General features: G+C 37.2%; 2 protein-coding genes across 14 annotated transcripts in view; both read right to left on the reverse strand.

Moving 5' to 3' along the window:
• POGLUT3 (protein O-glucosyltransferase 3) overlaps positions 1–13,246 on the reverse strand; it is a 603,612-nt gene that overhangs the window by 512,914 nt on the left and 77,452 nt on the right. The window lies entirely within an intron of this gene.
• The window catches only part of C14H11orf65 (chromosome 14 C11orf65 homolog), a 142,298-nt gene that overhangs the window by 84,299 nt on the left and 44,753 nt on the right, over positions 1–13,246 (reverse strand). For 8 of the 13 annotated variants that reach the window (XM_050758718.1, XM_050758723.1, XM_050758719.1 and 5 more), the window contains 3 exons: positions 6,036–6,089; positions 5,703–5,903; positions 4,373–4,503 (listed from right to left, as the gene is read on the reverse strand). In XM_050758718.1, the coding sequence (XP_050614675.1) occupies positions 4,373–4,503; positions 5,703–5,903; positions 6,036–6,089 (386 nt within the window). Of the gene's footprint in view, positions 1–4,372; positions 4,504–5,702; positions 5,904–6,035; positions 6,090–11,023; positions 11,629–13,246 lie in introns of those variants that run through there. The other 5 variants (XM_050758728.1, XM_050758725.1, XM_050758717.1 and 2 more) reach the window with 3 other exon arrangements.

The following is a 13,246-nucleotide window of genomic DNA, read 5'->3' on the forward strand; positions in this document are numbered from 1 at the left end:
AATTGCTTGAACCCAGGAGGCAGAGGTTGCAGTGAGCCGAGATTGCACCACTGCACTCCAGTCTGGGTGACAGTTAGACTCCGTCTCAAAGAAAAAAAAAGAGAGAGAGAGAAAGAAATATGCTGCTCCCTTCACCAAGCTATTACTTCATAGCTTGATGAAAAAGGTATCTCCTGGGACTTCCTGAGGTGATGGCTAGATGGTGGGTTAGTAGATTGCACATAACAGAAACAAACACACAATTCCCTGAACTTTTAGAAATCTTTTTTCTAATGGAACAGGAATTTAAAAAAATTAAAGAATGTGTAAACAGAAACTCAGCTGTACATAAGAAAACCCAATTCCCTCTGAGAAGGAGTAAGAGCTGAAGTGCTTTAAAAATTAACTGCCTGTTTTTCTGTGGCTAGTGAGCCTTATCTCTCCTCCTTTCCTAGGCATTGTAAAGACCCTGTTTCTCTAGCTGTGCAGCTGCAAGGTCACTAGACAAATAAACTCAAGTCATAAAACATGTTTTCCTTGAAAAGTAAGAAATGATGTAATGCATGTCTCAATTAATTGAATTAACTATGATTTCTCGCTTCTGTAACATGCTTCCCCCTGCACAGATCTCCCCCAACTCCATGAAGTGCTTAAAAGGTAACTTAACTCTGTTCAGGGCTCAGTCCTTTGGATGTTAATCTGACTGGGCTGGTACACCTAAAATAATAAATATCCTCCTCAATCCCATCGGTCTCTCTGATTCCTTATCAATCCTGCTACACTATAGTATACCAGAGAAGTTCCAGCATTTTGCAAAGGTTGAGCTTTGGTTGGCTCTACCTAAATCAGGCTTTGATTAGCTAACTTAACAGACCATTAACATAATTTCTGGCCAAAATATTAAATCCACAATCCCAGGTGAGTATGGCCATATCAGTAAATTTGGCTCAGCCAACTCTTGATCTAACAGCCTTAGAATCCACCCTCACACAATGCTTCTGAGACTCCTGGCAATATAGATTAGTAATTTCTTGTAACTCTTCTGGTTTATAAACGATCTCCTCTTGGAGTGGACCCTGTACCTTTGTCTGGGCTGTCCTGAAATACAAATCTCCTTGTGAGCTAAAGGCAATGAGAAATAGTGGAGGAGGAATCCTGAGGAGAATCAGCATACGTGTGTGTGGCAACTGTGCCACTGCAGTCACTGAAAGGCTTTTATGCAGAAAAGGGCTGCGCTGCTTCCCTCAAAAGGGAGAGCAAGGGTTCCCTACACCAACAAGGCACTTTGGAAGTTCAAGATTCTTAGCCTTGTGTATGTTTGCCCAAATGTCCTAATCCCAGGGCTCAGGGTTCTACTTCTTTTCCCCTTATCTTAGTGCAAAAGACCTGGCAGGGTTAAGCATTTGGTAGTACTGTAGGCATTGTAATCCTGTGACCCTTGCAATGGAACCCAGGGTTGCCCTCAACCCATGCTGCGGCTATGAGATAAAGGACCACTCCAGAGCTGCCAGGGAAGTCTTCTGATTTTCTGCACAGATTTTTAAATTTTTTTATTTTACTATTTTATTGAGGTATGGTTGATGTACAATAAACTACACATATTTAAATTGTACAATGTACAGTTTTGGTATGTCCATTATACCTGTAAATCCATCACTACCATAAAAAATGAATCTATCCATCACCCTCCAAAGTTTCCTCGTACTCCTTTGGAATCCCTCTCTCTTTCCTCTTTTCTATCTCCAGACAACTACTGATCTGCTTTATGTCACTTCAGATTTATGTCTTCTAGAACTGTATGTATATGAAATCATAGAGTATGTACTCTTTTTTGACAGATTTATTTCATTCAGCATTATTTTGAGGTTTGTCCATGTCGTTCTGTGTATCAGTAGTTCATTCTGTTGCACTGCTGAGTAGTATTCCTTTGTGCAGATATCCTACCACTTATTTATCCATTCACCTGCTGATGCACATTTGTGCTGTTTCTGGTTTTTCGCTATTACAATGACAAATAAACCAGCTATGAATATTCACATACAATCTTTCTGTGGACATGTTTTTATTTCAATTGGGTAAATATGTAGGGGTGGAATGACTAGGTAGAATAGTTGGTGTGTTTACTTGTTTAAAAAAAACCTGTCAAACTGTTTTCTGAAGTACACACACTAATTGGCATTTGCTCCATATCCTTGCCAACAATTGGCATGACAGACTATTTCAGTCATTCTAGTGGGTGTGTAGTGGTATCTCATTATCGTTTTAGTTAGCACTTCTCTAATGATTAATGACAGTCACTGGTTGAGTTATGCTAATGTGCTATGTATATATCTTCACTGATGGAGTGTTTATTCAAATTTTTTGCCCACTTTAAAATGTGACTGAGAGGTGTTTTTTTTTTTAACATATTCTTGATTCAAGACCTTTGTCAGATATATATTTTGCAAATGTTTTACCCCTGTCTATGGCTTGTATTTTTATTTTTGTAACACGTCAAAGAACAAAAGCTTTTAATTTTGATGAAGTAAAATTTAAAATTGTTTCTTTTATAGTTCCTAGCTTCTGTTTCCTCTTTAAAAAATCTTGGCCAGAACAAAAGACACCAAGATTTTCTCTATCAATTACTTTTAGATGCTTTATGGTTTTTGTTCTTATATTTAGATCTATGATCTCCTTTCAGTTAATTTTACACATACTGTAAGATAACACTCAAGTTTCATTTTTCTGCATTTGAATATTCAATTTGTTGAAAAGACCATTTTTTCCCAATTAAGTTCCCTTGGCACCTCTGTTGAAAATTAATTAACAATATACATGGGGTTTATTTATTTATTTATTTGAGACAGAGTCTCACTCTGTCATCCAGGCTGGATAGTGAAAGGATAGCAGTGGCTGCGGGGAAAGACTGATTCCAAGGAATGAGTGAGTCATCTTGCTCACCTGACTATTAAGATTCTCCTCTGCTGAGATTGTTCTTTGGTGAGCATTCACATAGGACACAAGTATCTTCTCACTTGGTGCCCATTTGGAGAAGTCTGCACATACCTCTTCCCCAGACCACTTGTCACCAATTTTCTAACCCATGTTCTTTCCAAATCCCTGACCATCCAGGCAAACCATCAGTCACCATCCATCTATAGATCTGTACTTCTGGTCATCTTTTCTTCCAGGCACAATATACAACCAGGTATGCTACTTGAGGTTCTATCCCGGCGGAAGGACTTCCCTTCCCCCTCTGTACTGCAAGTGAAGCTGTAATGTATATGGAACTTCCTGTGAGTCCCACCTTTTACTTGACCCCCTTAGGACTGTTAGGACTTGAGTTTGACCAACGGAATGCAGAATAAATGTTGCTGTGACTTCCAAGATAAGGCCTTAAAAAGCCTTGTAACTTCCACTTTCTGTCTTTGATACTTTTGTTTGTTTGTTCTGAGAGGGAGTCTCGCTCTGTCGCCCAGGCTGGAGTGCAGTGGCGTGATCTCGGCTCACTGAAAGCTCCGCCTCCCAGGTTCACGCCATTCTCCTGCCTCAGCCTCCCGAGTAGCTGGGACTACAGGCGCCCGCCACTACTCCCGGCTAATTTTTTTTTTTTCCTTTTAACTAGAGACGGGGTTTCACCGTGTTAGCCAGGATGGTCTCGATCTCCCGACCTCGCGATCCGCCGACCTCGGCCTCCTAAAGTGCTGGGGTTACAGACGTGAGCCACCATACCCAGCCACATGGGGGTTTATTTCACAATTCCATATTCTGCTCCATTGACCTATATGTCTGTCTATATGCCAATACTACAATATCATGATTACAGTAGCTTTGTAAGTCTTGAAATCAGGCGGTATAGTTCTCCAATGTTGGGATTCAATCAGGCTGCTGGGAAAAATATTAGTTATGATGGCCACAAAACCTTTTTGGAAGGCCTAAGGGTTTTCACATGACTTCGGTAATAGACCAGGCCGAAGGCGGCGTGGTCCCATTACCTTTAGTTAAAAAGTTTAAAGTAGTAAACAACGGGATGTGGGGAAGTTTTATCTAGTTAGCTTGTTTACTCATGTGGTCTTAAGACAAGCCTTTGATGTGTGCTTTTTACTGGGGAAGTCCACAATGTCAGTTACCCTCTAATGGCGTTGACTCAAGCTTTTGTTAACTAATCTTAATGAATAAATATGAGTCTCCCTAGCTGACGGGGGCCAGCCGCAGTGACAAGCCTCTCTTGGTGTGTAGGCGGTCGGACACTCAGCAGGATGGGCAAAACAGAGTATCTGTGTGTCAGTGTGCATTTTATTCATTCGTCGTTTGGGGCAGCTAATGCCCTCTTGTGAGGAGCAATACCTCATTTCAAATTTGTTTTTTTCCCCAAATACTACATATTTCCTTAGTAAGTGTTTCATCAACTTACATTTGCCTCATCCACTCTATTTTTCTAAGTTTTCTTTTCTTTTCCAAGTCTTGCCTTCTCTTCAGTTTAGAGAAATGGAATTCACTTTCCTTTTTGTCTTCTACCACTATACTGTCAGTAGATAGCCAAAACTATTGAGAAACAAAAATGAATATACAAAATGTTGAAATATTGATTGTGAGGTTATCTGGCAATAGAAAAGAACTTCTGTGTGTTCAGTAGGGAATATGCCAAGATAGAAACAGAGGAAAGGATAGGTACTTTCAAGGTATTTCTAATTAAGTGACGGGTGAGGAGTACACTCAGCCTTCAGAAGCACATGCTACAGATAGACCAACAAAGTACCAGTGTACTGAGGTACTTAATAAGTATTTGTTGAATGGATAAACAGATATATTCTAAGAGTGTCTCATCTTCTCTTATGAATAGACCTGACCTACTCTTAGTGCTGATGGCTTTTGATGACTCTAATTCTCAAGGAGTACAGCCACCCTTCAGGAATGCAGAAGTCCCTGTACCATGTCCTAAGACTTTGTGGTTTCCCCGTTATGACACTTTCTCCTAACTGGTTGTCTATATTCACCCTCCAGCTCATTCCCCCTGCTCTATCACACATACCCTAGATAATAAGGAGAGTTTGTTAATCCTTCCAAACACTATATATTTGCCCTTATTAAACCACTTAACATATTTACTACACTGTACTGAAATATCCTGTTTACTTGACTGTCTCCCTAATTGAAAGGCAAACTACTTAAGTCTATCCCCTGCATCCAGAACAATGTCTGGTATATGGTTGATATGCAATAGTTTATTAAACAAATGAATGAATTCATACCTTGATCATTTTTACTTTTCATACTTGGTATATTCTTTTGTTTGTTTTTGTTGTTGTTGTTTGTTTTTTTTTGAGACAGAGTCTCACTCTGTTGCCCAGGCTGGAGTGCAGTGGTGCCATCTCAGCTCAAAGTGCTGGGATTACAGGCATGAGCCACAGTGCCTGGTCATACTTAGTGTTAATATATTCAACAACCACATTCTACAATCCGCATACTGAGTATATAATCTGCTGAGTACCAGAGAGTATCTAAAGATGGCCTAGATTCAAAGTGGATAATTAAAAGTAAAATTAAATGTAATAAAAAGATAAATTGCTGTGCCTTGAAGTATTATTAGCAACCCCCGAGTAGCTAACTTAAGCAAAATGTATCAATTAAATTACTAGGATTTATTATTTTAAAAAATAATTTTAAAATTAATTTTAAAATTAAATACAAAAATACAAATGGGTTTCTAAATACATAAGATTAAAAATTAACATTTTTCTTACTGTATCAGAAACTGGCCTCCAGCCATTGTTTTCTATACGATGATACCAGCCACTATGATCCTCTTCCTGAAGATGATCATTTTTATTATGAGATGTATGCTTTGCTGGAAGTTTTGCATAATTTCTAGGGCTGTTAGCACACAGATCTTCAATAGGTCTGTGAGTAAAAATCTTATAGTATATATCAGGTGGAAATTTAACCTGTAGATGGAAAAGTTCAAAGAACCATTGTAATGTTAACTACAAAAATGTTTTACATTTAAAAAATTACATTGTTTTAATTTCATAAAAATGTGCCTTAAAACTACCAAATAAGCATTCATCCATACTTACTCCACCTAATCTGAATCGCACATGAATGCCAGCAGCAGCATCTAGAAGCTCTGCCTATAAGAAAATATATCATTCTTATATATTATTCTTCAGGATTCTGTATGTATCAATTCACTACTTCTCATTCTATTATTTTAAATAATTGCTAAATATTGACTATTTAGGAAATAGGTCAAGTGAACCAACCTCAGACAATCAATTTTAAATTAGAAAAATTGTTTAAAAAAATTTTTTGAGATGGAATTTCACTTTGTTGCCCAGGCTGGAGTGTGGTGGCACAATCTCAGCTCACTGCAGCCTTAACCTCTTGGGCTCAAGCAATGCTCCCATCTCGGCCTCCCAAATAGCTGAGACTACAGGTATGCACCACCATGCCTGGTTAATTCTGTATTTATTTATTTTTTTTCATGTAGAGACAAGAGTCTATGTTGCCAGGTTGGTCTCGAATTCTTGGCCTCAACTGATACTCCTGTCTTGGCCTCCCAAAGTGCTGAGATTACAGGCATGAGCCAAGGTGCTCAGCCATTTAAAAAACTTTTTTGTAATTAGTAAATATTTTATAAGCTAAGTACTTAATTTCTTATGGACATCAATAACTAATACAGCTTCTATGTTAAATGAAAAAATGATACCAAACTGTTTCCTCTTTATACAATATATAAACATAAAAGCCAAGTAATTTTTTACTCATAAAATTTAACTTTTAAATAAGTCGTCAAATATTACATATAAAATATTATCTTACAGGTAAATTCAAAGAAAATATTATGACTGAGCAACCTAAATTCAACAGTAGATGACCTTTTCTAATTAGCTATTGTTAAATTTAAAAAGCCATGTTTAAAATTCTCGGCTAGGCGTGGTGGTTCATACCTGTAATCCCAACACTTTGGGAGGCTGAGGAGGGTGGATTGTTTAAGGTAAGGAGTTCTGAAGCCAGCCTGGCCAACATGGTAAAAGCTCGTCTCTACTAAAAATACAAAATTTAGCTGGGTGTGGTATTGGGTGCCTGTTAATTCCAGCTACTCTCGAGGCTGAGGCAGAAGAATCGCTTGAACCGGGGAGGTGGAGGCTGCAGTGAGCAGAGATTGCACCACTGCACTCCAGCCTGGGTGACAGAGACTCCGTCTCAATAAATAAATATATAAAATAAAATAAAATAATGTAAGAATTGTATATAATAGGTTTTCTAGATTTTAGTTTGGTATGCTGCACCAAATGGAAAGTAGAGAAAAAAATTCTTGGTCCTTTATCGGAAGGCAGTTCAATCTGGTCTCCTGATCATATTAGGTTAGATCAGAAAATAGATGCTATTCAAACTGTAGAATCTTAAAGACAACATTAATTTTGCCAAATAATCTTCTCTTGACTAAAAATTTTATGAATTCAAATAAGAAGTGTGAGATCCTGTTATAAAACCTATTTTCTGTATTTGAACTGTAATAATATACATATATACATTTTTTCACTAAGGTGGACAGATCTTAAGTGTACAGCTCCATGAATTTTTACATATGTATTGTACTCTCTTGTGCTTGGCTTCTTTTGCTCAACATGCATCTGTGATAAATCTCTAAGATTCATGTATGTAGTTGTAGATAGCAGCAGTTAGTTCTTTTTCACTGCTATCTACCATTCCATCATATAATAGAATATATGACAATTTATATTATTGTTGGACATTTGATATGTCTCTAGTTTTGGGTTAAAATGAAAAAAACTACTGTGAACATTCATTTTTATGTCTTCTGTGGGTTATAGCAATCATTTCTCTTTGTTACATACCCAGAAATGAAATATGAGAGGTCATGAGGTATATATGGTACGTAAGTATATAGATGGCCCTGACTTACAGTGGTTCAACTTACAATTTTGACTACAATGGTGTGAAAGTGATATGCATTCAGTAGAAATCACACTTCAAATTTTGAATTTTGATCTTTTCCCAGGCCAGCAATATGTGGTATGATGCTCTTGTTGTGATGCTGGGCAGTGGCAGTAAGCCACAGCTTCCAGTCAGTCACATGATCATGAGGGTAAACAACTGATACTCTACAACAGGGGTCCCCAACCCCCAGGCCATGGACTTGTACCAGTCCGTGGCCTGTTAGGACTGAGCCGCACAGCAGGAGGTGAGCGTCAGGAGCATTACTGCCTGAGCTCCCCATCCTGTCAGATCAGCAGCAGCATCAGATTCTCACAGGCACACAAACCCGCTTGTGAACTGCACATGCACAGGATCTAGGTTGCACACGCCTTATGAGAATCTAATGCCTGGTGATCTGCAGTAGAACAATTTCATCCCAAAACCATCCTCCATATCCCAAGTCTGTGGTAAAATTATCTTCCACTAAACCAGTCCCTGGCACCAAAAAGTTAGGACTGCTGCTCTACAGTATAGACTAAGTTAAACTGGTAAGTTATGTTTGGCAGGTTAGGTGTATTTAATGCAGTTTTTACTTATGATATTTTCACTTTACGATGAGTTTATCTTAACATAACACTGCCATAAGCCAAGGAGCATCTGTAATTTGCTGTACTAGTGACTACCAAAGAGTTTTCCAAATTTTTGTAACAACCCCGTACCAGCAATATATGAGAGTTCTGGTTGCTCCGTCTCCTTATCAACATTTGGTACTGTCAATCCTTCTAATTTTAGCCATTCTGGTGGGGTTATAATGGTAGCTCACTGTAGTTTTTATTTGTATTTTCGTATGACTAACCATGCTGAGCACTTTGCATATGCTTATTGGCCATATGGATCTATCAGTCATGCTAGCGGTTTATCAATTTTATTAACCTATTCAGTGAACCAACTGGCTTTTACTTGCATAATGGCACCATCATGGTTAAATGCAGCCTCAACCTCCCCAGTTCAACTGATCCTTCTACCTAACCATTCCAAGTAGCTGGGACTACAGGCATGCACCACCGTGACAGGCTAATTTTTTTTTTATTTTTTGTAGGTAAGGGGTTTCTCCATGTTGCCCAGGCTGGTCTCAAACTCCTGGGCTCAAGTGATCTGTGCACCTTGGCTTCCCAAAGTGCTGGGATTACAGGTGTAAACCACCCTGCCAGCCACTTCTACTTTCTATTCATTGATACCTGATTTTATCTTCACTATTTCCTTCCTTTCACTGTTTTTTTTTTTTTTTTTTTTTTTTTTTTTTTTTTTTGAGACAGAGTCTTGCTCTGTCGCCCAGTCTGGGGTGCAGTGGCCCGATCTTGGCTCACTACAACCTCTGCCTCCTGAGTTCAAGCGATTCTCCTACCTCAGCCTCCTGAGTAGGTGGGATCAGAAGCGCGCACGACCACGACTAATTTTTTTGTAGTTTTAGTAGAGACGGGGTTTCACCATGTTGGTCAGGCTGGTCTCGAACTCCTAACCTCGTGATCCCCCTGCTTCAGCCTCCCAAACTGCTGGGATTACTGGCATGAGCCACCATGCCCGGCCCCCTTCCTTTTACTTTCTTTGGGATTAATTTGGTTATCTTTTTCTAGCTTGAAGTATAAACTTGGTAAACTGATTTTTAATTTTTCTTATTTTCTAATATTTGCATTTAGAGGCATAAATTTCTGTCTGAGCTCTACTTTAGATACATTCCACAAGTTTTGATGTCATATTTTCATTATGACTTAGTATAAAATATATTCTAATTTTCTCTTTTAATCCATAGATTATTTAATCTCATGTGCTTAATTCGCAAAAATGTGGTGGTTTTCTACTTCTGTACTCTCATTAATTTTTTGTTTAATTCCACTGAGACTAGAAAACATTCTCTGTGATTTCAAACCTTGGAAATTTGTTGACACTTTCATTAAATCCAAGCATGTGATCTATTATGGGAAACATTTTCTATGCACTTAAAAACAACATTACTTTTGCAGAACTTCAGACATTTTGCAGTGTTGCAAAAGTAGTAACAGTGTTCTCTCTCTATATCAATCAGGTAAAGAATTTAAAATCTACAATATCTGTACTAAATTTTTTGCATGCTTGTTTCTATCAGTTACCAAGAGAGTTGTGTTAAAATCTTTGACTATGCTTGATGATTACTATATTTCTTCTGGTAATTATGTAAATTTTTGTCTTATAAGTACAGAATTTTTATATTTTTCTGTTGAACTTACTCTATCATTATGAAACTGCCCTCTTTATAGCTCACAAACTTTATTCCTTAAAGCTTAATTTGTCCAATACTAACATAATGACACTGATTTTCTTTTTTTTTTTTTTTTTTTTTTTTTTGAGATGGAGTCTCACTCTGTCATCCAGGCTGGAGTGCAGTGGTGTGATCTCAGCTCACTGCAACCTCCCCCTCCCGGGTTCAAGAGATTTTCCTGCCTCAGCTTCCCGAGTAGCTGGGACTAACTTTTGCCTGACTAAATTTTGTATTTTTAGTAGAAACGGGGTTTCACCATGTTGGCCAAGCTGGTCTCGAATGCCTGACCTCAAGTTATCCACCCACCTCGACCTCCCAAAGTGTTGGGATTATAGGCGTCAGCCACCGTGCCTGGTCTGACTTTCTTTTAATTAAAGTTTGCATGATGTATATTTTTCCATTGTCTTATTCTTATTGTTTTCTATTCTTATTGTTTAAAGTATGCCTGAAAAATAATAAATAGATAGGGTTTTTGTCAGTCTGACAACCTTTGCTTTCATTTGGGTTCTTTAGTCTATTTACATGTAAAACATACACATGAAATCATATAAAATGCTCACTTAAAACCAGAGAAGGCAGAAAAAGAAAGGAATATAGAAAAAAAAAAATGGCAACAAACAGGAAACAATTACAAATAGAATAAATATCAATTGAACTATATCAACAACTTTAAATGTCAATGATCTACTTATACCAATTAAAAAGGGCATATCAGAGACTGTCAGAGTGAATAAAAAATCAAGACCCAACTATATGTTATCCACAAGCAACCCACTTTAAATATAAAGACACAGATTAATAACAAAGAAAAGAACAAAGACCAACCTGGGCAATATAGTGAGACTCTGACTCCACACAAAAAAATTTAAAATTAGCTGGGTGTGGTGGCATGCACTAGTAGTCCCAGCTACTTCAGAGGCTGGGGCGGGAGGATCACTTGAGCCTGGGAGGTCAAGGGCTGCAGTGACCCATTATGACACCACCGCACTCCAACCTGGACAACAGAGTGAGGCTTTATCAAAGAGGAAGAAAGAAGAAAGAAGAAGAAAGACATATGATACTAATAGAATGAAAACCAAACTGCTATACTAATTTCAGACAAGGCCAAATTCAGATCAAGGAAAATTGTCAGGACTAAATGGAGCATTACATGACGATAATGTAAGTACTTAACAACAAAGCAGCAAAATATGTGAAGCAAAAACTGATAAAACTGCAAGAAAAAATATAGTAATTTACTATTATAATTGGAGATTTCAATAACCCTCTATCGGTAATTGACAGATTCAGCAAGGCAGAAAACCAGTAAGGCCATAATTGAACTGAACAGCAGCATAAATTAACTGGATCCAATTGACATTTATAAAACACTTCTTCGAACAACAGAATACATATTCTTCTCAAGCACAGACAAATTATTTGGCAAGACAGACCACGTTTTGGGCCATAAAACACACCTTAACACATTTTTTTATTTGTACAAATTTATGCAGTACATGTGCAATTTTGTTACAAACATAGAATGCAGAGTGGTCAAGTCAGGACTTTTAGAGTATCCATCACCCAATTAATGTATATTGTATCCATTAACTAATTTCTCATCCTCCACTTCCCTCCAACCAGCTCATCATTCCAACTCTCCATTGTCTATCACTCCACTCTCTACATTCATGTGTATACATTTTTAGCACCCACTTCTATGTCAGAACATTTGATATATATATAAGATCATGTCATCAGTAAAAAAAAGAGACTCTGACTTCTTATTTTCCCATTTGAATGCCTTTTATTTCCTTCTCTTGCCTAATTGCTCTGGCTAGGACTTCAATACTGTCCTGAATAGGAGTGGTAATAATGAGCATCCTTGTCTTTTTCTAGTTCTTACAGGAAGTGCTTTCAACTTTTCCCTGTTCCAATATTAGCTGTGGATTTGTCATATATGGGCCTATCTTAACAAATTTAAAAGGAATAGAAATCATACAAAATATACTCTCATACCTCAATAGTATTAAACTAGAAATCAGTAACAGAGAGATAGCTGGAAAACTCCAAAACTTGAAAATTAAATAACACATTTCTAAATAACAAGTAGGTCAAATAAAGAGCCTGAAGAGAAGTTAAAAATACTTTGAAATAAATGAAAATGAAAATATAACTGACTAAAATTTAAGGGATTCAGCAAAAACAGAGCTTATAGGAAAATTTATAGTACTGAATGCGTGTATTAGAAAACAAAAAAGATCTGAATGAAATAATCTAATGTTCTGCCTTGAGGGACTAGAAAAGCAAGGCAAATTAAATTCAAAGCAAGCAGAAGAAAATAAATAATAAAGATTAGAGCAGAAATCAATGAAATTGATAACAAGAAATCTAGAGAGAAGAGAAACAAAAAGCTGGTTTGAAAAGATCAATAAAATTGGTAAGCTCCTGGCTAGGGTAACTAAGAAAAAAAGACAGATATTACACATTACTAATATCAGAAATGGTCCTTGTCATTTCTGTCTAATTGAATACTTTATTGTCATGATGATGGGTTACTCTTCATGGACATCTTAATCTTCCACACACATCCCCTTTTTTTTGGAATAAAATTTGGCAAGAATGAAAATGGTGAAGAAAAAAAAGAAGAAAAATACAGGTCATCACTACTGATTGCATGGACACTAAAAAGGATAATAAACAAATTTTCGCACAAATCCAACACCCATTCATGATAAAAACTTTAGCAAACTACGACTAGAGGGGAACCTCCTCTACTTAATAATATCTATAAGAAATATACACTTGACATCATACTTAATGGTGAGAAACTAAATGTTTTCCTACAAAGATGTCCCCTCACCTTTTCTATTCAACATCACACTGGAAGTCCTAGCTAATGCAATAAAACAAGAAAGGAAAATGAAAAGTATACAGATTGAGAAGGGGGAAAAAGAACTGTCTTTGTTCAGAGATGACATGATCGTCTATGTTAAAAAATCCCAATGAATCACAAGGTTAATACACTAATCAACGGCTTTATTATAAACCAGCAATAAGCAACCGGAA

This window comes from Macaca thibetana, chromosome 14 (genome assembly GCF_024542745.1).
Source record: "Macaca thibetana thibetana isolate TM-01 chromosome 14, ASM2454274v1, whole genome shotgun sequence".
Lineage (NCBI taxonomy): Eukaryota > Metazoa > Chordata > Mammalia > Primates > Cercopithecidae > Macaca > Macaca thibetana.